Here is a 25928-nt window from a genome sequence, read left to right on the forward strand (position 1 = left end):
TTAGTTATTTAGCTTCTTTGTAATTCTTTTGCTTTTTATTCTCTACTTCTTCTTTTTTTCTTTCTATATTTTTTTGTTCATTTAATTTTTTTCGAATTAGTTTATTCTTTATTTTGTAGCCCATAATCTGACTTATTCTCACTATTTATTTTATGTACTTTTTCTCTCATTTGTTTATTTATTCGTTTATTTTTTCTCTACTTTTCTTTTCTCGTTTTTTTTTTTTTTTTATGAATTGTTGTTCATTTATTGTTTTTTCAAATTATTTTATTTTTTCTTTTCTTTTTATACCATAATCTAATTCATACTCAAATTTTATTTTATATACTTCTTTTCTCCTTTTTATTTTTCCTTCCTTTTCTATATTTCTTTATTCGTTTCTTTATTTATTTTTATTTTTTTACTTTTTTTTCCCTCTCCACCCCCCCCCCCACATTTTTTTTCCTCCTTTATTGATTTCTTTTCTCTCTTTTTTTTAAATCTTATTCTCTTTATTTTTTTGATTTGTGTATTTTTATGTTTCTTTTCTCTTTCTCTTTTTTTTCTAATTATTTTTTATTATTATTCTTCTTTTTTTATTCATTTTTTCTCAAAAAACCATAATATTCTTTATTTTTTCACCATAATTTAGTTCCATATTTTTGGTTTAATAATATATATATAGAGAGAGAGAGCGCATCTTTTAAATCTATAATACATATATGTCGAAAATTCCATGAGTATCTTTTACCATAAGTATTCAGACATCTTTACATAAGTTAAATGCTATGCCTAGAGCCTGTTTGACATTAATGTTGAGAGGCCAGAAGCGTTTTTTCTGTGATAAAAGCACTATTTTGAAAAAAATAGTGTTTGAAAGATTCTCGAAATTACTTTTAAATGAAAGCAGAAACAATTTTTTTGTTGTTGGGAAGAAACTAAATATTTCTGTTTCTAAAAAAAAAACAGAAGTAGAAGCAGAAAATTATTTTCTTGAATACTAACGTATCCCTCCCATATATATACATATTTACCAATATATCCCTTATTAATTAATTAACATATTCATAAATTTGGTTAAGTTTAAGAATTTATTTTTTATTTTTATATAATAAATTATTTTATTTTATGTTTATATACTATCATTATTATTATTTATATATTTATATATTATTTTACGTTTTATTCAGAGAATTCGAAATAAATGTAACAATAACATTTTTGTAGGATTAAAAATATGAATGCCTTTATTTATTTTTGTGGTGAATTTTTCGTATATAGTGGTCTAATTTGTGGAATGATTTTTAAATTTATTTTTCTTGATATTTTGAATTATATTTAAGTCATCATGGTAATCATATTACTATTTATTTATGAATAATATTGATTGAAAATTTCAATATGCATATTTTTATTTTAAAACATTTAATAGACATTGAAAATAGTTTTTATCTATAAAATATCTTTAATATTAAAAGTACATTTGATACTTACCCTTTTTCGTAATTTGACTATCAAAAAAAATTTTAAAAAAAGATTAGTCAAACACGATTTGCTTATCAAAAACACTTTTTAAATGAAATAGTCAAACATAAATTACTTTTTTCAAAAACACTTTTTTAAAGTCATTTAAAAAAAGTGTTTTGAGAAATAGGCAATTTTAGCCGCAATACAAGCTCTTAGTCTGATGGTTAAGGAATTCAAAAAAAAAATAAAAATCTGATGGTTAAGGTTGCGAAAATTAGTTGTTATATGGTTGCGTGTTCCAGTCCTTCTAGCCATATGACAATGATTGTCACGGAATACTGCGTTAAATTAGGGGGGTAAAAAATAGCGTATTTTTTCCTTTTGTAAGTTAAAAACCATTAATTAATATTATAGGTAAAGGAATACTCTGTTTTTCTTCTATAAATATAAACCTAAACCCTCCGCAGTCCAGTCATTGTGGAAATCAAAATTTTGTGTCTCTTGTATAAACATAAATTTTAATCCTTTCTGCTAATATGTTAGATATAAATCTTTTCAGAAATCATCCGGAAATTATTCGTGAATCTCAACGTCGTCGATTTGCCAATGTCGACGTTGTAGATGAAGTTATTCAACTTGACAAACAATGGCGTCAGCGTAATTTAACTTTCTTTTGAAATTTAGACCTTCTTTTTTTACTTTCGAAATTTGTGTTATTGGCAGAGGAATTAAACATATGAGTATTTCAGGGCAGTTTGAGCTTGATAATTTGCGGAAAGATTTCAAAAAGATCACCAGAGAAGTTGGCAAGCTAAAAAACGTGAGACTCTTTTATTTAGTTTTCCTTTTACATATATAATATAATATTTGTGACCTCGAAAACTAAATCATCGATTGATTAATAAAGTCTGGTGCGGATGCGAGTCATAAAATTAAAGACACTGCAGAGAAGAAGCAATTAATTGAAAAGAAAGAGACACAAGTAGAAGAGGCACGAACTGCTTTGTATTCAAAGTTGGAAATCATTGGTAACCTTGTGCACGATTCAGTCCCAGTTAGTAATGATGAGGTATGGCATATATGTCGATTTTGCTGCTTTGTAGTCACATATGCCAGCATGTTCTGAAAAGATTATTTTTGTAGGCAAATAATGCTATAGTTCGGTTCTGGGGAGAGAAGCGGACTGAGAAGGGTCTTAAGAGTCATGTTGATCTCGTCAAAGCTCTTGGAATGGCAGATATAATAAAGGGTAAACCGAATTCTTCAAATTAACTCAACTATTCTATTTTTTTTTACATACTAGGAGTCAGCGGTAATCACAAAAGGCCGATGGTTCATTCTTTGTCTTCACTTTGGATTTACATCAACGCAAATTTCTCTGATGGGAAATGCAATACATGAAAATTTGTTTGCTTTTCGTTCAACCCAGTGGAAGAAATTTGAGGTTGAATGTGGTCTGAATATTTGTTTGCTTTTCATTCAACCCAGAACCCAATGGAAGAAATTTGAGTTTCCATTAATGTCCATCTATTTAAGAAATTTGTGAAATTGAAACTAATCTAGTGGGATATATAAAATAGAAGTGTTAGAAATCATACTACAAAAATCTAGATTAATAAGACTCATGTTTCATTTTATTTTCCATTCACTGATTTTAGATGACCTTACCTGGACATTCTAGAATAATATCCTAACTAGTTCTGGAAACCACGACAGGTTGTTTTTGGGATGAGAGCGATCTTGAAAGCCTAACCTTAAAGTGTTCTATTTTTTCCTTGTTGAAAATGTTGTTGCTCAATTCGTATTTATTTGTTGGTTGATATAATGACTTGCAAGATTAATGCAAAATATATAGGAGCAAATGTCGCTGGAGGAAGAGGTTACTATCTGAAAGGAGCTGGTGTACGTCTTAATCAAGCGTTGATTAATTTTGCTCTTGATTTCTTGGAGAATAGGGGATATACTCCATTGCAAACTCCGTTCTTCATGAGGAAAGATATTATGGCAAAGTGTGCTCAATTAGCTCAGTTTGATGAAGAACTTTACAAGGTATATCTCTCTCAATATGTTTTGATATATTTTGGTAAATGGAGTTAATAGACACATATGGATAAGATAGAACCTCCGACGATTTAAGGGAGCGTTAATTATGCATTCTTGATGTTTTTTGATTTAAAATTATTGAAGGCAAGACGTACCTCATTTATCTTATGTGTTTGATTGATAGGTGAGTGGTGAGGGAGATGACAAATATCTTATTGCCACTGCTGAACAACCTCTGTGTGCTTATCATTTGAATGATTGGATTCATCCTTCACAACTTCCGTTAAGGTATTATTACTGTAACGGAACCAATCAACAGTATTGTATCCTCTATTGCCAGTTAGCTTTTATGGACTAATCTATGTCATCCACCAGGTATGCTGGATATTCTTCATGCTTCCGCAAGGAAGCTGGTTCTCATGGTCGCGATACACTTGGAATTTTTAGAGTCCACCAGTTTGAGAAAGTGGAACAGTTTTGTTTGACTAGTCCAAATGACAATGACTCCTGGGCCATGCATGAGGAGATGATTAAAAACTCAGAGGAATTCTTTCAGCAGGTAGATCTAATGGATTAACAACATTCATCTCACTCACTTTTACTATCTGTTATTAGACTAATCTCACTATCTCAAACTTGGCTTGACATATACAACTCTTTTTATTTTCACAGCTAGAACTTCCTTACCAAATTGTGGCTGTTGTTTCTGGCGCACTCAATGATGCAGCAGCAAAGAAGTACGATTTGGAAGGGTGGTACCCTGCATCATCAACTTATAGAGAGCTTGTGTCCTGCTCAAACTGCACAGACTATCAGTCCAGGAAATTAGAAATTCGATTTGGACACAAGGTACATATATAGTTTTGTTAAAATTGTTAGTTAACCGTGCAATTCAGCTTCATTTCTCAATGTTTCAGTTATTTGGTTTAACATGATTTTTTCCTTAGGGTAATGATCAAGTGAAGAAGTATGTGCATCTATTGAACTCCACCCTTACCGCGACAGAGAGGACTATGTGTTGTATACTTGAGAACTACCAAAGGGAGGACGGAGTTGAGATTCCTCAAGTTCTACGGCCATATATGGGTGGCAAGACATTCATGCCTTTCTCTAGCAAAGGGAATTGAGTTCAACTTAAACAAGTCAATTGATTGTTTTAACACAATAGATAAAAAAGGAATAGGTTCTGAGTTTTAATTTTTCCGCTTTGTTTGTTAGTTTGATACATTTTCTTACTTTTCATTTTTTTCTGCTTTCTTTGTTAGTTTGATACATTCTCTTGCTTTTCAATGATAATAACATTTAGCCATATATCGAAGCTAAACATAATTTAGAGCTCATACATTTGCTATCTAATTTACAAAATATGTAAGCAGCCTATAATAATAGGCAAAATATCTACACAATGTAGAGATAGTTTTTACTTTTTTTTTCCCCAAAAACTCCATTGATCATTGAAGATGTGAAAAAACTTACGAGTTGAGTTTGGCATACCAAACTGTTTACATGATCATTGAGGGGAATTAACTAAGCTATTCCTAGCCAAAAGTGTGACTATATAAACAAAACCTATGGAGAATCATAGTTAATACCATATTGACTAGTCCCCTTACTTGACTGGGAAGATTGTCATGAGAGTTGAAAACATGGATTGACTCAAAATTACGGCTCATTCTTGCCAACTTATCAGCAGGTCTATTGACTTCTTGAAAACAATGATTGATTTCACATTCATGCTCTTCAACTAACTCTGGCTTCTCGAAAACAATGATTGATTTCACATCCATGCTCTTCAACTAACTCTTGGATTCCATTGATGATGTTTATAATTGGCCAATGCACTTTCCATTCCCTTCTAATACATTTGGTAACGAGGAGAGAGTCAGTTTCTCTCATGATCACACTATGTCCATTATTTACACACCATTTTATGTCAAACAACATTGAAGCCACCTCTGCCATGTTAGATGTTCCTGGTTCCAGTGGTAATTTTTTCTTCTTATTTTATTGAGACTTGACAGTCTCTAAACAAGGCCTATCAATAGCCAACTGAAATGAGCAAATACAATAAGGCAATAAAGTTATTGGACTGAGTAAATACAATAAGCAATAAAGCTACTTTCCGTTACAAAGAGAATAATATTTCCGTTCCAAAACAAAAAGGAGAGTTTATGTAGAATGTGATGTAATGGCCTGTAATGCTATTAACATTCACAATACATTATACAAATTAACTCTTCACTTTGAAACTCCTCTTGTGCAAATCCTATATAAGCATTGCCTTTTGTGAACATGAATACACAACCAACAAAAGAAAAGAAAACATTTTCCTTCTTTCTTTTTATTCTTAAAATATTTTTTGGACAATTGGTTTTGGGCAACCTCCAAACTTTCAGCCAAGAGTGTATGTGTTTGAGAGTGTTGGTGTTTTTTTTTAAATGGGGCAGCACAAAAAGATTGAAAATTTCTCTCAATGGATTGAAATGACTTTCAATAGCTTTCAAATAATTTTCTTAAGCGTTGAGGGGCTTTATAGAGCCAACAAGAAATACATAATCTGCATAATTTAAAATTTAAACAACCTAAAATATCTCAACAACATAAACAAACTAACTAAAATTCAAAATTCAAATTTATTTCAAACTAAATAACTTATTTTGCTAAAAACTACTGCAGTAACTAAAAGCAAACTTCAACACTCCTCCTTTGTTTTAGATACTGCAATTTAAAAAAGTTGCTCCTGTCGATTTTTGCTTCTACAACTTGTCCTTGAAGATTGTTCTTCAGCTTGCATACTTTTGTAACATGACCGGCTTGTTTGCAATTTCCACATATTGCATCAGGTCTCCACCAACAAAAAATTTCCAAGTGTGTTTTTCTTTTGCAGTATTTGCAAAGAGGATAATTACCTTTTCTTTTCTGTTTTGTGCATAAAAGGCACCCTCAGTAACATTATCTTGCCTGAATGCTATTCTCTGCTCTTGTGCTTGAAGAGCACTTATTAGTTCTTCAAGATAAATTGTAGAGAGATCTTTAGACTCTTCCAGAGATGAAATTTTAGATTCGAATCTCTCTGGAATTGTCACAAGAATTTTTTCTACTATTCTGTCATCTTTGATATCCTTGCCAAGCAACCTAATTTTATTAACAATAAAAGAAATCTTGTCAGAATACTTAACAAAGTTTCATCCTCTTGCATCCTAAGAGATTCAAAATCTCTTTTCAAATTCAAAATTTGCATTTGCCTGACTCAGTCACTTCCTTGATATTCTTTTTTTAATTTTTCCCAAGCTTCTTTTTCCATCTCACAAGCAATGATTTTAGAAAAAAATGAATTCGCAACTGAATTTTGAATTACAGTTTTGGCTTTGAATTTTTTCATCCGAATGAGATTTTATTTGAACAAGGGTAGGATTTGCAGGGAGAGGTTGTAAGGGTACATCTTCCATTACAACTTCCCACAAATCATAGGCTTCAAGATATGATTTCATTTTCACTGACCAAATCTGATAGTTTTCACTATTTGGGGAATTAAAGAGAGACTGTTGCTTGCCATTATTTTGGTTAAAAATGATTTAGAAAAGCCTGTACGTTGAAAAAAAGCACCGGTTGAAAAGGTAGACTTGATGAGTTAATATGGGTAGCCCTGATGGGTTAAAAAGGTAGCCCTTACGAGTTAAAAATGTATGGTAGTTCTATGTAAGATTTCACAGATCCCTTAAGATCAATGAAGCTCTTGATACCACTGTTGGTGTTTTTAAAAAAAATGGGGAAGCACAAAAAGATTGAAAATTTATCTCAATGGATTGAAATGACTTTCAATAGCTTTCAAATTTTCTTAAGCATTGAGGGGCTTTATATAGCCAACAAGAAATACATAATCTACATAATTTGAAATTTAAAAAACCTAAAATATCTCAACAACATAAACATAATAACTAAAATTCAAAATTCAAATTTATTTCAAACTAAATAACTTATTTTGCTAAAAACTACTGCAATAACTAAAAGCAAACTTCAACAGAGAGTAACTGTGGAACCTTGGGGAGCAACCGGCTACTATGATTTGCACCGGAGTTGGGCCGAAGTCGCTTTCAAGGCAGTGGCTTGCCACGACACAGTATTTGTACTAAGTTATTCACTACTTTGTAATCCAATCCAATATCAATATTGTAGTATTTTTTTCCCAACAATCTGAAAACGATTTTACTAACATACAATATTGATAATGACTTTCTTTGAACAAAACTTTTTCTGATTTGTCAAAACTTGAGCCTTTGTGGATAGAATCAATTTTAAACGTTGGTCACAAAAAAAATTAATTTTCTTTGAACAATTAGAAGTTGATTATGGTTTATTTGACGAACATTCTATGAAAGGTTCTAATACTTCTATTGATTCTAGCAATGTTATGATTGTTGATGATGTTGCTAAAAAGAAGTTTGAAAAGGATAACAGAACTATGAGAGGACATTTTCTAAATGAAATAACTAATCCTTTATTTGATATTTGTTACCAATAAATCTGCTAAAGAAATATGAGATAGTTTGGAAAAGGAATATGGTGTTGATGATGCAGGAAAGAAAAAATATTGTCGGTCAGTGAATTAAATTTCAAATGGTTGATAATAAACCAATAATGAAACAAGTTCATGAATATGAGAACCTGACTGCTGATATACTCAACGAGAACATGAAGATGTGTGAGATTTTCAGGCTAATGTTTTACTAGAAAATTTTCCGTCATCTTAGATAACTTATAGAAATCAATTGAAACATAAGATAAAGAATTTAACTCTCCAAGAACTTATTAGTCATATAAGGACTGAAGAGGCAAACCATCTCAAAGATAAGATGGAAACACTTTCTCTTAATTCTTCTAAAGCTAATCTTGTTGAATCTTTTGATATTGTTGTGAAAGACAGGTTCAAAGGCAAATAAAAGAAAGTCTTGAAAAAGGAACATATGAAGAAGAAAAATCAACGGAGAGACAAATTCAAAAATTAAGTGCCCTTGTTTTGTCTGTGGAAAACTTGGTCATTTATAGGGTTGCCAAGTGCTATCAAAGAAAGGGGAGGGAGTCAAAGCAGGAAGGACAAAGTGATGTCCAAGCTCATCTTGATGAGGGTAATGAAATGATTGTTGTTGTAGTCGTTGAGTCAAATATGGTGGCTAACAAAACTGACTGGGTGCTAGACACAGACGCTTAAAGGCATTTTTGTGCCAATAAAAATTTATTCCATGACTTTGAGGAGTCCACTGATGGAGAGTTTGTTTACATGTGTAACTCCACTTCTGCTGGAGTTATGGGTAAAGGAATTTTTTTACTTAAATTAACTTCTGGATAAAGCTTATCTTTGAACAATGTTTTATATGTTCCCTCCCTCCGTAGAAACTTAATTTCCGGAGCATTTCTCAACAAAGTAGGCCTTAAGCTTGTTTTTGAAGCCGATGAAATAATTATTTCTCGTGGAGAAGACTTTGTTAGGAAGTGATATCTTAGTGGATGCTTATTTGTACTGATCATTGTTCAAGAGATTGTCAATAATGTAAATATTTCAAATTCTGCTTATATTATTGAGTCTATTAATTTGTGACATGGTAGACTAGGTCATGTTAATAATGCTTCTATTAACAGATTTAGAAAAATGAAACTTATTCCTATGATAAAAACTTATGACTTTTCTAAATGCACTGTGTGTAGAAGCAAAGCACGCCAAGAAACCTTTCAAATATGTTATTAGTAGAAAGACTAAATTGCTTGAACTAATACATTCAGATTTAGCAGATTTCAAAAACATTGTTAACAAAGGTGGAAAAAAGTATTACATTACTTTTGTTGATGACTTTTCTAGATACACTAAGGTATATCTTCTTAAGTCTACAGATGAGGCTGAAAGCATGTTTTTGAAATTCAAAGCAGAAGTGAAAAATCAATTAGCCAAAAAAATTAAGAGATTGTAATGACCCTCCTGGTCATTTTTGTGTCTTGCCTTTTGTGTGTCGTTTAGAGCGTTCCAGTAGCGACCCCAAGTCATTTAGGGCTTGCTGGGACTGACAGTTCGGTCACCTGGTCGTTCGTTTGGTTTTGGTGCGAGTGTTTGTGTTTTGGAGCTTATCAACATTGAACGATCATTTTTTATCAAAGTTCAAGAAGATGACATCAGAATCCATTTCTGACGATTCCATCGGCTCCAGAAGGGTCATTTTAGGCTAGTAGCATGGTCAACATGACTCCCGAGGTTTTCAGTGTGAGTCGATGCGATTAGGCATTTTAACTTTAAGTTTAGGCCTAAGTTTGACTTTGGTCAACATTCTGAGTAAACGTTCTCGGATGAGAATTCCATCAGCGCGGTTAGCTCCGGAATGTCAAGTTTGGTCTAAATTGACCTTTCTTTTGTGTCTCGAGATTTTCAATAATTTTTTAAGCTCTTTTGTGATTTTTGACTTAAAATGGCATTTGGGTGTGAGACCCACTTTTTGTCAAGATGAGCTTGTATGGAAATTTTGATTGTGCAGTTGAGTCCAGAATGTCAATTTTAGTAGGGTAGTATATCTGTTTTATTTTTATCAGGTTCCGAACGAATTTCGAGCACCCCGTCAGAGACTTTGAAGAATTTAGCCAAAGCTAAGATCTGGTGCAGCTCTTTAGCGACCAGAGTTTGGTCCTTTAACGACTAGTTATAGGGTTTTAGCGACCGGTTTCGCCCTTTTTAAAACCCCAACTTAGCTTTATTCCTCATTTTAAAAGTGTGATACCTTGAGGTATACAGGTCCGATCTGGCAATTCAAATGGCAAAGTTGTGAGATCTTTCGAGGAAAACTGGTTGGTGAACTCGGAATCTGATTTGGAGTCCCCGTTCGAGGTAAAAAATCACAAAATACCAGCTGCCACGACCCTTTTTGTGAGCTTGATTTTGGAAATTTTTTATACCTGTTTTCTCAACCATTTTAGGTCCGATTTCAGTGATTTTTGAGGCTATCTTGAGTGGTTTTTCGAGGACAACATCGTGGTGTTGTCGCAATTCACGGTAGACCTCCAGTTTCTGTTAAATTTACTGATTCAGCTGCTGTCCCATTTCTAGTTCTTGAGAAAAATTGGGTTTTGGTTGCATGTTGATATTGTGTGATTTCCGAGCCCCGAATTGTGTCCCATTTTGGAACACAAGTTTGGGGAGCTGTTAAGAACCTAATTTTTGGGTAATTCTGGAATTTTCAGCGCGGGTCCCACGATTCCCGTTTTGACCCCAAAATTGACTCGTCTCCGTTTGTTGTGATTTTGGTGTCTAAACGACCGTAATAATGTTGTGACTCTATTTTTGATAGCGGGGCAGCGTTTCGAGGACTTTCGGAAAGAGAAAGCTACGGATAAGTGATTTTGGAGCGCGTGTGATCGGCCTACAGGTAGGCTACGATTTTCCTCTTTTAGATTGAGCTTGAGAGTGTGAATGTATGTTGATTAGTTGGGATTTGGTTTGGTAGTTATTGAATCATGCGTAGGTGTTTAGAAATCATATTTTCGGCCTATTTCGAGAATTATCGGGTAACTGTGAGCATGCTTTGTGTTATTAATTGACCCTCCTCACTATGTGAAGTGCTTGCATGTTTAATTACTGTTTATTTGAAGAATGTTGGGCCTTAGTTTAGGTTTGACTAGGGCTTGCCTTAGAAATACATGATTTGGATTCGATAGGCCTTAGTTTTACCCCGACGTCACTCGGCCGGCTTAGATCCCTGTAAACTGGAGTAGCAGACTTGAGTCTGATAGTTTGGACCTTAGCTAGGCGATACGCTTTCTCCGACTATAGTTATCTTTATTTTCCCCGATGTTACGGCTTCACGAGTTACGTCGGCGACGCTAATTCTGCTTTGCGATTTGAATTTGATTTTCGATTCGATTCCAAGGACTTACATTGATTGTGTCACGCCCCGAGCCTACACCCTGGGTGGGACCGGCACCCGGAGACCATTGATGTCCCCAAGCGAACCCTTGGTCTGGCTTTCTTAACTCAGTGGAAACTAAACTCAACAGCACAACTCAATACAATGAAAAGTCATAAAATAGCTTAACTGATGCATAACATGCCAAAAGGCAACTCGAGTCTCAAAATAGAATATTTACATATATACATAGATAAGAGACTCAATACTAACTGACTGACTGTCTATGAAGCCTCTAAAGTACTGAGATGGATGTTGGGACAGACCCCACAACATCCTAGTAAAACAAAACTAAGAATACAAAACAACTGAGTCCTCCGGAAAGCAAGGAGGCTCATCACTGACTCTGAATTGCTCAACTGGATCAACGACGTGCAGGATGCTGATCTGGGGTACCTGTATCTGCATCATAAAACGATGCAGGCCAACTGGCATCAGTACATGGAATGTACGAGTATGCGAGTTGGAAAAGCTAAACCACAACTTAAGCTTGAAGGGAAAACAAGAGAGAATACTTACCTTGACTTTGTTCGACTCATGAATAATCGAACTCAAAAATAGAAAGCAATAAGACACATGCAATATATATATATTTATCTTACAAAACAATATAGACAACTTAGTTCGTTAAGGATAAAACGATAACAAACTCAACTTTACTTATATAAAAATAAGATAGCTTTTGTGGGAGGTTTTTTAACCGACAACCACCACTATGAGCCCTAGTGATGATACAACGTCTTACCTCACATTGCCCGAGGACCATCCTATACTTTGCCGTGATATAGGACCTTACTTTTGCTTAGTGGATCCACTAGCCTAATCTTACGTGATCATCTAAAAAGAATGATACGTCAAGTCCCATGTTGGCGCATGGTTCTTATGGAAAGTTGAGTTAATATGAACTCGTGTCCCCAATTCGGTGCTCAATACTACTCCCAACTCGGTTGGGGACGTGAGTTCATATTAACTCAACTCTCCATAAAAACCATGTAGCCAAGCATGGGAATTAACGGGTCATTCTTTTTAGATGATCACGTAAGATTAATCTAGTGGATCCACTAAGTTAAATAAGGTCATATATCACGGCAAGGTATAGGATGGTCCTTGGGCAACGTGAGGTAAAACGTTGTATCATCACTAAGGCTCATAGTGGTGGTTGTCGGTTATAGAATTTCCCACTAAAGTTATATTACTTTTATATAAGTAAAGTTGAGTTTGTTATTGTTTTATCATTAACGAGCTAAGTTGTTTATAGTGTTTTTCAAGCTATTTATGTATTGCATGTGTCTTATTGTTTTACATTTGAGTTTAGTTATTCATGAGTCGAACAGAGCTAAGGTAAGTGTTCACTTGTACTCCTTTCAAGCTTAAGTTGTTGCTTAGTTTTTCAGCTCGCATACTCGTACATTCAATGTACTGATGCCAGTTGGCCTGCATCTTATGACGATGCAGACACGGGTACCCAGGATCAGCATCCAGCACGCCGTTGATCCAACTGAGCACTCCAAAGTCAGTGGTGAGCCTCTTTGCATTCCGGAGGACTCGGCTATTTTGTTCTCTTAGTTTTGTTTTATTAGGATGTTGTGGGGTCTATCCCAACATCCATCTCAGTGTTATAGAGGCTTCATAGACAGTCAGTCAGTTAGTTAGTTTTGAGTCTCTCATCTATATATATATATATATGTAAATATTTTATTTTGGGACTCAAGTTGCCTTTTTGGCCAGATTTTATCAGTTAAGTTGTTTTATGACCCTTTCATTGCATGGAATTATTCTGTTGAGTTAGGTTTCCGCTGAATTAAGAAAGCCAGGCCAAGGGTTCGCTTAGGGCCAGCAATGGTCTTCGAGTGCCGGTCCCGCCCAGGGTGTAGGCTCGGGGCGTGACAAACTTGGTATCAGAGCACAGAGTTCAAGAGTCCTAGGGAGTCTATGAAGTCGTGTCTGTAGAGTCCTAGTTATCGGTGTGAAGCGCGCTACATCTATCATTGGGAGGCTACAATATTTAGGAAGATTTATCATTTCTTTCATACTCATCTCGTGCGTTAGAGCTTATCTCTAAAAAGTTTCTTTCTAATCCGTGCTTGTGCATGTTTTCAGTTAATCATGCCTCCACGAAGAGTTGGCAGAGGGCGTCTTTCTAGACGTTATGTTGATGAGCAAGAGTTACCTTATGCCCCGGGAGTGCAACCGTAAGGGGAAGTTTCTAATGCCGAGTTCAGAGGTTCGAGCACTACTGAGGATCCAAAGAACTTCATTGAGGAGTTGAAGAAGATTTTTGATGTGATACATGTGGCAGATATTGAGCTGATTGAACTAGCTGCGTATCAATTGAAGGATGTTGCTAGAACTTGGTTCGACTAGTGGAAAGGGGACAGAGCTGAGAATGCACCACCTGCGAATTGGGCCTATTTTGAGGAAGCTTTCTTGGGGCGTTTCTTTCCCCGAGAATTGAAAGATGCCAAGGTACGTGAGTTCCTCACACTTAAGCAGGAGTCTTTGAGTGTTCATGAGTACAGTCTGAAGTTCACACAACTATCCCGCTATGCTCCGGAGATGGTTGCGGACATGAGACATAGAGCACCTGAACCCAGATACAGAGGTGAATTTAATGGGCAGAATTCGAAGGATTTCAAGGCTAGACCAGCACAGTCTTCGGGTAGTGTGGCACAAGGAGGTAGTTCGATTCCTGCATGTGCTAGGTGTGGTAGAACCCATCCCGATAAATGTCGTGATGGCTAGACAGGGTGAATTAAGTGTGGACAAGAGGGTCACTTCATGAAAGAGTGCCTTAAGAATAAGCAAGGTAGTGGAAATCTTGGCAGTAGAGCCCAATCTTCATCAGTTGCTCCCCCAGACAGGACGACACCTAGAGGAGCCACTTCTAGTACCTGCGGAGGGTCAAACCACCTCTATTCAATCACCAGTCGCCATGAGCAAGAGAAGTCTCCAAATGTTATCACTGGTATGATCAAAGTCTTTGCTTTTGATGTGTATGTTTTGCTAGTCCCATGAGAAAGTTTATCTTTTGTAACCCCTTATGTTTCAAATAAGTTCGATGTTCTTCCTGAAAGACTTTGTGAACCCTTTTGTGTTTCTACACCTGTTGGGGAGTCTATTCTAGCAGAAAGAGTTTATCGTGATTGTCTTGTTTCTATCAATCACAAAAACACCATGGCTGATTTGGTTGAGTTAGACATGGTAGATTTCGATGTTATTCTAGGTATGGATTGGCTTCATGCCTGTTATGCATCATTAGACTGTAGAACTCGAGTGGTCAAGTTTCAGTTTCCAAATGAGCCAGCCTTAGAGTGGAGTAGTAGTTCAGCAGTGCCTAAGGGTCGTTTCATTTCATACTTTAAGGTGAGAAAGTTAGTTTCAAAGGGTTGTATCTATCACTTAGTCTGAGTTAATGACTCTAGTGTTGAGATACCTCATTTTCAGTCAGTTTCTATAGTTAGAGAGTTTCTAGAAGTTTTTCCTGATGATCTACCCGAAATTCCTCCTGAGAGAAAGATAGATTTCGGCATAGACCTTATTCCAGATACTCGTCCTATCTCTATTCCGCCATATAGAATGGCACCAGCAGAGTTGAAAGAGTTGAAGGAGCAGTTGAAAGACCTCCTAGATAAGGGTTTCATTCGACCAAGTGTCTCACCTTGGGGTGCTCCGGTCTTGTTTGTGAGAAAGAAGGATGGTTCCTTTAGGATGTGTATAGATTACCGCCAGTTGAACAAGGTTACCATCAAGAATAAGTACCCTCTTCCGAGGATTGATGATTTTTTCGATCATCTTCAAGGTGCCACTTGCTTTTCGAAGATTGACCTCAGATCAGGCTATCACCAGTTAAGAGTAAGGGAATGTGATATTCCAAAGACAGCTTTCAGAACCAGATACGGTCATTACGAGTTTTTGGTTATGTCGTTTTGTTTTACCAATGCACCGGCAGCTTTCATGGACCTTATGAATAGAGTCTTTAAACCTTATTTGGATTTGTTTGTTATCGTCTTCATTGATGACATACTAATCTATTCAAGGAATGAAGAAAATCGTACTAGCCATCTCAGAATAGTTCTTCAGACTTTGAAAAACAAGGAGTTGTATGCCAAGTTCTCTAAGTGTGAGTTGTGGCTTAAGTCTGTGGCATTCCTAGGCCACGTTGTATCTGGAGATGGAATTAAAGTTGATACTCAGAAAATTGAAGCAGTGCAGAATTGGCCTAGACCCACATCTCCAACTAATATTAGGAGTTTCTTGGGTTTAGTTGGCTATTATAGAAGGTTTGTAGAGGTGTTCTCGTCTATTGCATCTCCTTTGACCAAGTTGACTCAGAAGACAATGAAATTTCAATGGTCTGAAGCTTGTGAGAAAAACTTTCTGGAATTGAAAAAGAGGTTGATTACTGCTCCAGTTTTGACTTTACCAGAAGGTACTCAAGGTTTTGTGGTGTCTTGTGATGCATCTAGAGTTGGTTTGGGTTGTGTCTTAATGCAGAATGGCAAGGTTATAGCTTATGCCACCAGACAGTTGAAAGTTTATGAGAAGAACTACCCAACCCATGACTTAGAGTTGGTTGTTGTAGTATTCGCTTTGAAGATATGACGTCATTACTTGTATGGTGTGCATGTTGATGTTTTAATTGATCACAAGAGTCTTCAATATGTGTTCACCCAGAAAGAGCTTAATCTCAGACAGATGAGGTGGTTAGAATTACTCAAGGATTATGACCTGAGTATTCTTTACCACTCAGGTAAGGCTAATGTTGTTGCTGATTCTTTAAGCAGGTTGTATATGGGTAGCACCACCCATATTGAAGAAGGGAAGAGAGAGTTAGCAAAAGATGGGCACAGACTGGCACGCCTGGGAGTCAGACTTATGGATTCCACAGAAGAAGGTATAGCGGTGACGAACGGGGTCGAGTCATCATTAATGTCAGAAGTGAAAGAGAAACAAGATCAAGATCCCATTTTTCTTGAGTTAAAGGCAAATGTTCAAAAGCAGAGAGTATTAGCTTTTGAACAAGGGGGAGATGGTGTTTTGAGGTATTAAGGTAGATTGTGTGTACCTATGGTAGATGGACTCCAAGAGAGGATTATGGAGGAAGCTCATAGCTCCATATATTCCATTCATCCAGGTTCCACAAAGATGTATCGTGACTTGAGAGAAGTTTATTGGTGGAATAGCATGAAGAAATGCATTGTTGAATTTGTTGCTAAGTGTCTAAATTGCCAACAAGTGAAAGTTGAACACCAAAGGCCCGGTGGTTTGGCTTAGAGGATAGAACTTCCGGAATGGAAGTGGGAGATGATCTATATGGATTTCATTACAGGGTTGCCAAGGTCTCGTAGACAACATGATTCCATTTGGGTAATTATTCAAAGAATGACAAAGTCAGCCCATTTTCTACCAGTAAAGACTACCCATTCAGCAGAAGATTATGCCAAGTTATATATCAAAGAGATAGTGAGATTTCATGGAGTTCCAGTCTCCATCATTTCAGATAGAGGTGCACAGTTTACTGCACAATTCTGGAAATCTTTTCAGAAAGGCTTAGGTTCAAATGTGAATTTAAGTACTGCCTTTTATCCTCAGACAGATGGTCAAGCAGAGCACATTATTCAGACTTTAGAGGATATGTTGAGGGCTTGTGTGATCGATTTCAAAGGTAATTGGGATGATCACCTACCTCTCATTGAGTTTGCCTACAACAACAGTTATCACTATAGCATCCAGATGGCCCCATATGAAGCTCTCTATGGGAGAAGATGTAGATCTCTTATTGGATAGTTTGAATTTGGTGAAGCAGGGTTGATAGGACCAGATTTAGTTCACCAAGCTATGGAGAAGGTGAAAGTGACTCAAGAGAGGTTGAAAACGGTACAGAGTCGTCAGAAATCCTACACTGATGTTAGGATAAAGGCGTTAGAGTTTGAAATAGACGATTAGGTATATTTGAAAGTTTCACCCATGAAAGGGGTTATGAGGTTTGGTAAGAAGGGTAAACTCAGTCCCCAGTATATTGGACCTTACCGCATAGCCAAGAGAGTTGGCAATGTTGCTTATGAGTTGGAGCTACCACAGGAACTAGCAGCGGTTCATCCGGTATTCCACATCACCATGTTGAAGAAGTGCATAGGCGATCCTTCATTGATCCTACCAACTGAAAGTAATAGGATCTAGGATAACTTATCCTATGAGAAGGTTCCTGTTCAGATTTTAGATCGCCAAGTTCGTAGATTGAGAACGAAGGATGTAGCATCAGTCAAGGTCCTTTGGAAGAACCAATTTGTTGAGGAAGCTATTTGGGAAGTCGAAGAGGACATGAAGAAGAGATATTCACGTCTCTTTGAATCCGGGGAAAATGCAAATTTAGGTATCAATTTCCTTCTTAGTGCTCTTTAATTTATAATAAGCATGTTGTTGTTATTGTTGTGTTTGCATGGTTGTTTGTTGGGTGTTTGAATTGATGTTACACCCTTAGCCTAGTAAGAGTAACCTCAATCGAGGACGAATGTTCCCAAAGGGGAGATATTTTAACATCCGGCAATTTCAAATATCTATGAAGAGGCTTAGAAGTGGAAATAGTCATTCTTGGAAAGAATTCAAAAATCTGGAAATTTGTTAAGTATGGAAAAAAAATGAGTTTTTGGCCAACTTTGAACAGTCATAACTCCTATCTCAGGATGATTTAAGTATAGTTCCAGTTATGTTTGCGAATCTGATGGAATGATCTTTCCAACGCCACTGAGTTTGCTCGATTCTGAGTTCGTATGAGTGAGTTATGCCCTTTGGAAGTTGGGCAGTTGGCAGGGAAATTAGTCTGAAAATTTTAAGGGTATTTTGGTCTTTTCCCTAACCAATTCTTTTGGTTATATTAGTGTGTTAGACTGATTTTTTTTTTTGATCAGATCTTCCCTTTTTAAAAGAGTGAGAGTGAGGGTTTGTGAGTGAAGAGGAGAAGAAGAGGAGAAAGAAAAAATCAAGCAAGGTTTCGTCAAAGATCGTCGTGGATATGAGTGATAAGGACCTTAAATGGGTGGAATTCGTACGACAAGGCCTACAAACCCAGGGACTTTCACCCAGGGAGTACGAGGTCCCCTCCGTAAGTAACTCAGTGAGAAGTAGCTCAGCGACTACTTTCTATGCCTATCAAAGAAAAGGGATAGACCAATGTGGGTTCCCAAAGTTGATTTACCGTTTTGACCCTACAATATTACTTAAATATTAATTTATTTTAAAAAACTTGCTGATAATCTCAGCCCTAATTTATTTCTCCAGAAACGTATAGTTTCTGTTCAGCGTCCCTCGATCAGTGTAGCAGCCTTTTTCCAACGCTCAGCGTCCCTCGATAGCCTTTTTCGAACGCTCAAGTTCCATTCCTTTGATTATCAGTTGATCCAAAAACTTTTCAGATTCTTCACTCATCTATTTAAATGTCTCCAGCAACATGTGATTATCCATTAATCTGTGCCTCATTCAAATACATTAGGTAAATGTTTTTTTCTTCTCTTTATTTATCAAGACTTGCTCTGTTTTCCTATTTACTTAGTGTGTATGTCTTTATCTAGCTTATTTTGTTTCGTTCTCTTTGTATCATGTCTCTTGTTGATATATTTATTTCTGTGATATAGTTATTTAAGCCTAGAAGCTATAGCTAGAGGCAAACTGCATTTATGGTTTTATGAACTCTCCTTGGTGCTTGAAACCTTTGTGTCTTGCTAATTCTCTGCTTGACTACCCTCAATGGCCTTTTCGACTGAGGGCTGAGCAAAGGCATAATACACATCAAATTATTTAATTTATTTTCATAAACTTGCACTATTATATATTTTTATTTAACAACTCAAGACGTTTACAAATATTAAGTGATTTTCTCCATTAGTATGGGATACACGTGCATCAATTTCAGCTCAATTATCCAACAATATATAAATAAACAAAGAAACAAGTGAATACCCCCTATAAGTTCCTTGTCTAGATGAAGGGAGTAATATTGTTATTTCTATTATGTCACGTAAATAGATTAGTTCTTATTTATTTCAACCTTCAAGTACTATTAAAAATAATTCATCACACATTTTGTTGTTATTTTTAAACCAACCTTTGCAAAAAATTGTTAAAAGTTGAATTACCAAATTATTCTTTACAAGTTAAATAGTCATATTTAAATCATTTGTAATACTTGATATGAGACTCAAATATTGTATTCATTAAAACGAATATTAGGTGAAGCTCCTCCAAAAACGTGTGAGTGAGAAGACTTAGCGGAACTATCTAAAACAATTGCTGATGGATGAGATAGATTTGGGTGACAGGTCTGATAAATAGGATCCAAAAAGCCTTTGTGTTTATCAAAAGAACCGATCGAGGAATAAACAAGGCTTTAAACAAGGTTGGAACTTAGAGCAAGAACCAATTGCCACAAAGGGATAACAAAGACATCCAATTCATGCTATTTTGTTTGAAAAATGAACTGAAATTGTTGTTCCATCGGACTGGAAATAAATAAAAAATAGAGGTGTGAAAAACATCCCCACTTTGGTATTAATCCGAATATGTTGGATGAAATACAATTTGTTATTATTCACAATAAGAAAATTTTGCTTTGAACTTGAGAGATTCAATTATTGTGAAAATTACTATTAATAGAATCTCAAAAATAACTCGTTATTACCCTTTTTAAGTAGAACTAGAATTAGGTGCGTGTAACTGTACCATTAATTACCTATATACACATCTTTATGTTCCATAATTCCCATTATTCCCTACCATTTCTAAAAATTTCCAAAATCCCTTATTTTACTCCCAAAATCAAAATTCTGGATACATAACTACCCACTCCCCAAACCCACATTTATCACTTTCTATTTTCACTCCACAAATCTCTCCCAATTTTTATTTCCATGATCTTTTCAGTTAATTGCTCCATTAGTTTGAAATTTCAAATCAGTCTCTTTCCTTTCTAACAATTTCTCTCAAAACTTTAACTGCTCATATCCCCTCTTTTGAGCAATCACAGTATTGTGTCAATGAATACCGACGCCAGTTTATATTGAAATTCAACAACCAAATCTATGTTGCTACCGGAGATTGGGTTCATGCTATCGATGCCAGTTCAAATCGGAATGTGATAGATAAACTTGTGTTGCTACTGGAGATCGGGTTCATCATTTGTTTTCAATTTTTTTCTTCTTCAACCTGGAAAGCAAAGGTTGTTAAAACCACCAAAAAAAGGGGTCAAAATTTCTGAAATTATTGATACAAAAATAATGTTCGATAGTGTATCATTCGAAAAATGTATTTTTTCAATATGCATCAGATACAAAAGTTTGCTAAAATGTATCAGATACAAACATAAGATAAATGACAATTACTAAGTTAACTGTACTCCTTTCTTTGTATCATGTTTAAGGATTGGACAATTTTTGTATCATGTTCAACTGGTGGGCATTTTTGTATCATTTGTGGAGTTGTTGTAATTATGTGAAATTATTGATACAAAAATAATGTTCATTGGTGTATCATTCAAAACATGTATTATTCAGTGTGTATCAGATATACAAAATTTACTACAATGTATCAGAACACACATAAGATACACTGCAAGTTACTAATTTAACGGTACTCATTAATATATTTGCTACAACTGTTTGTTCTAAAACTACAAATACAGACTGATGATGCTATCAAGAATCAACAAGAAACGGAGGATGTTTCATAACTCTAACCCACATATGAAAATATTCTTAATACTAACAAGAATCAACAAGAAATTTAATACTATGATACATTATCAGATGTTTGATACATCAAAATTTGCAATGTATCCCTGACTTATATATTGCAAATTCAAGCTCATTTTTTTCATCTTTAATACAGTTTTACACTCATGTAGTTCTTAATTTTCAATGGAGATGAGTTATTACCTTCTACGATGTATCTGATTTCCAAGTTTTACATAATCTCATCGATCTCCAACTCGATTGAAATGGCAGCTTTAAGATTCATAAATGAAATCGATTGTCCAACAACAATTTCATCACTTTTGTAACCTTAATAACTCATCTAAATTCTTGAATCTCTCAACAAAATCGATATATTCATATTGTATCAGCCAATTTTGTCGAGTAGTTTGAATTCTTCATGATTTGGACTGCAATGGCGGCTTGATGGAGATGATGGAAATTTGAATTTTGAAAGATGTGAATTTGTTAAAGATTGAGATGGATTGATAACAATCACTTATGCTTGAATCGAGGAATTTAGAATCAATTTTAGATTAATTTTCCTAATAAAGCGCAACAACCAACTATTTTCCTTACTAGGTGCAACTGCCAACTTTTGCAATGTATCACACATAATGTATCCAGACGAAACTTATGTATCCAAAAGACTTTTATTTTAATCGATTTTTGTAAAATAGAAAAAAGTAGGGATAAAATATAATTTAAGTTTTACACTATGGATTTGTGTAAGTTATACTTTATAGGAAAAACTACTTAATTAGACATACACCACTATCATATATACTAATTTTATCTCTACTTTTAAACAATTACATATATTACCACTTTTAATATTGTATACCATATATTTTAAAAGATACAATCAAATAAACAATTCCATAAAACTAGGATTTATTAATACCAAATTTGGAGTAAAATACATTGAGATCAATCACTTTAAAATTAACATAAAATAGAGTCCTCAATTATTTACTCACTTAATTCTCTCCATAATTTATACCTTGACACCAAATTAATTATTTCTCTTCCACATTTTTTCTCCTAGCGTCACTAACACTCCGATGGCCATCCCAACAGAGAAGCTAGCAAGACCACAAGTAAGATCGGAGGAAAGGTGAGGATATCTATCAAAAAGATACTAGGAATTGATTTTAGGGTTAACCCATGTACTAATTAATAATCACAACTATGATTAATTCATAAATATCCAAAAATCCAGTCATAGCAACCAACACAATTGACTTCATTATCAACTATGGCGCACAACATCGAGGAAGTCGAAGAAGGGAGCCATTTCATTGCCGCTAAAATTGGACATTTTTTTGTTGGTTATAAGATAAATAGAAAAACAGTTTAGGTGCATAGAATGGACAGATCAATACATCTAATCATTAAATATATATTAGATACATAGAAGAAACGTCAGATACATAAAAGAATAATTTAGATACATATAATGAACATATCATATACACAAAAATTCAAATTTTAAAATATTTTCTTATGAGCCTTATATACACCAAAGATGTTATACGTGTGATTTCCTCCTTAATTTATGTATTTCAGTTACATTCCTTATTTAAATAAACTTAATTATATGTATCTGATTAATTAACATGTATTCGAGATACATGTATCAGTTACATTCCTTATTTAGAAACAATTATCGAGATACATGTATCAGTTACCTTCCTTATTTAGATGCAATTATCAAGATACATGTATTTGAGATACATGTATCTAGGGGCATTAGATACGTATATCCGCAGAACAAATTATGATAGGCTTGATAATACTGCAAACTCATGGGAAAGAAGGTAATTAGCTCCTAAACTAGTGGGATTTGTGTTGTTTTCCCTTTTTATACATGATATAGGGATCAAAATTTAATTAAAATCCTGAGCGAGGTTCAAATATTGTTTTTCCCTATGGAATTATGAGTCAATTTTAAAGTTTTAAGTAAGATTCGAAATCTAATTTCATATATATTTTGGAATTTTTTTGGATATTTTTGGTAATTCGAAATCTACTGTTACATTTGAAAAATATGAATCTTATGTTATATGTATAGATTTTTTTTCTCCATAGGAAAAAAATTTTAAAAAAAATTATCACAGGCTTTTGAAATACCATCTCTTTCATTCTGCATTAATCTGTCTATTTCATATATATTTTTTATTTTGTTTAATAAATATAATAAGAGTAATTTGTTTTGAATATTTCCAAGTAAATAGCGACAAAGACGTGCAATAATTTCTCGATCAAAATTTATCTAATAAATAGTAAAATATGCTACAACCCATTATTAAAAAGAAAAAAAAAAAAAACTGATTTTCTTTCCCATGACATCCTTTTCAATTTCTCAAAAATCAGCACATCAAGTATGGTGATTAGTTATTATTTTACAATCCGACATAAATAAAATAAGTATGAGTTAATTTATGTATTATTAATTTTTAGGAGTAAAAATAGAATATCTAATCTCCGAATATACTAATTTCTAAATAACTCTAACCAGTGAGAGACCGAACACTTATAAACGGAGAACTTCAGATTTTTAATTGATGGGTTGTTTGAATTTCAAAAATTTGACTCCACATCTTATAATTTCTTAATTCATTTTTCGTTATAAGATTCAAGTGATATTTTTGATATATTATACATATGATATATTTTTAATTTAAAATTACAAAATTTAAAAGTCATTTTTACTAATATTTTAACCTTTTAAGCACCAAACATGTTTTAACTTTATACATTGTGTTACACTTTACTAGCAGAGTTTTGTATTCTTAATAAATAATAAGCAGTCTCTACCCTGATATATGCCGCTTTCCTATAATCAAAAGATATGAAAGCATCATTTTCCTCAAGTTACTAGGTTATTTTGTTGAATTCCACCATCAAAACAGAGATATTCAATAATCATAGAAAAGATAAATTAAATATTATTTGGGTGAAGAATACATATAAAAGAAATCTTTAATTACTACTTTTTAGAAGAATATTGGACGTTGAAAGTGTATGATTACGACTTCATTACAAACTTCTAATGGTATCATTTCATGACAACTAAAGTTAAAATCACTATAATTTTAAACTGCTCCTACATTTTTAATTTTTAATTTTTAACTTTTAACTTTTCATTAAGTATTACTTATTTTGAAATTTGAATAATTTAGAATTATATAGAAAAAAATTGTTTGAAAGATAACACTCTCTGTTTTCTAACAAATACGATTTATTTTTCAAGATTCAATCATGCAATTTTGAGTTGGGTGAAACTATAAGAACACATGCAAAATTAATTAGACGAATCCTTTAAACCTCAATTTTGTCCCTATCGTAACATAGATTTCACCGTAACTTATGATTTCACCGATGAGAGCAATGGAAAGAAAAATAACAAACTAAAGACAACACATATCATTAAGGTTAAAAGAAATCATCATTTTAATTTAATAAAGGCATTAAGTTACTACATGCTTGATTCTTCAATAATATTAATCTTATTTCATTTCTAATCGAGGCATATTATCGATTACAATAGAGTATGATGAAATGAATGAGATTTTCCACTTTAAAGCAGAGACACAAACTCAAGTTCTAAACACAAGAAATCTTATAGACAGGGTAGAGGTTAACTCAGAGATACAAATCTAAACCACTAAAGACATAGGAGTATATAATAATTAACATGTTAAAATTGTATTACATCTCTATAATTTAGAATAAAATATTTAATAATTAACATGTTAAAATTGTACTATAACTCTATAATTTAGAATAGAGTATTTAATAATTAATATGTTAAAATTGTACTATTACTCTATAATTTAAAATAATAATTTCAAAAATTTAATCATTTTAAACCAATTTGATAAGAACCAAAAGAAGTAGCTATCAATAATTTATGGACCAAAGGTCCAATATTATCCCCTTGCGATTATATTCGATTTCCTTCAATCTTTTTGGTTCATATTGGATTTTTACTAGCCATAACTTCTCTTCATTCACACAATAACAACTCCTCTTCTCTTACTTTTCTATCGACCTGAATTATGATGAGATAATTCGAAATCTCTCCATCCTTAATAAGAAATTTCGGATTGGAATCTTTGGAAATGATAAAAAATTATTAGACCCAACTTTTCAAAATGAAATATATAATGGTTGAATTCGAATTTAATAAGATCTAAATGTAATTATTGGACACAAAATAAACAAAGAACTTTATAATTTTATGTATTTCCTTTTTTATTTAAGAAAAAATTATTCCAAGGACCACATGTAATATCTTGAAAACTAGTAAGCTTAACTAGAGAGTTCTAGAGCCTAGTTTGAGAGTTTTAGAGTTTGATAGGAGGGTTAAGTTCGTAAAATGAGTTCCCGAACTTAGAATGGAGGTTTTTTAGGGGTTAAACTTCAAGGTACGACTCCCCAATGACCAACCAAATGGGTCCTTGAGGAGGACCCCAAAACAACCCCTAAAACTGCCCAATAAGAGCCACATATGGTTGGGACTCACGCCCCGTAGGTGGGGGTCGTGGGTCAAGGCCTGAAATGTACACCCCCAGAACCCATCCACACTTGACCAGCACGATCCGCGGGCCGTGGTCTCATGGGTGGGGGCAGTTTGAGAAATTTTATTTTAAATTGGGGACTTAGGGGTTAGTTGGTAATTAGTTTGGGGTTATGTGGGGACATTTTAATAGTAATAAGACCCCTTATAAATATCTAATAGACCTCTAAT

The 25928-nt window shown here is 34.1% G+C and overlaps 1 protein-coding gene across 1 annotated transcript; it reads left to right on the plus strand.

The window, feature by feature from the left end:
* The first annotated feature begins 1982 nt into the window (after positions 1-1982).
* Positions 1983-4617, plus strand: LOC125826275 (serine--tRNA ligase-like). The gene is made up of 9 exons (XM_049505600.1): positions 1983-2103; positions 2196-2266; positions 2354-2515; positions 2590-2695; positions 3302-3495; positions 3674-3777; positions 3865-4048; positions 4162-4338; positions 4437-4617. The coding sequence occupies exons 1-9, from the start codon at positions 1983-1985 to the stop codon at positions 4614-4616; spliced, it is 1299 nt and encodes a 432-aa protein (XP_049361557.1). The 3' UTR covers position 4617.
* Positions 4618-25928: the final 21311 nt, after the last annotated feature.

This window comes from Solanum verrucosum, unplaced genomic scaffold (assembly GCF_900185275.1).
Source record: "Solanum verrucosum unplaced genomic scaffold, falcon-dt-bn FXZP01000125.1, whole genome shotgun sequence".
NCBI classification, from domain to species: domain Eukaryota; kingdom Viridiplantae; phylum Streptophyta; class Magnoliopsida; order Solanales; family Solanaceae; genus Solanum; species Solanum verrucosum.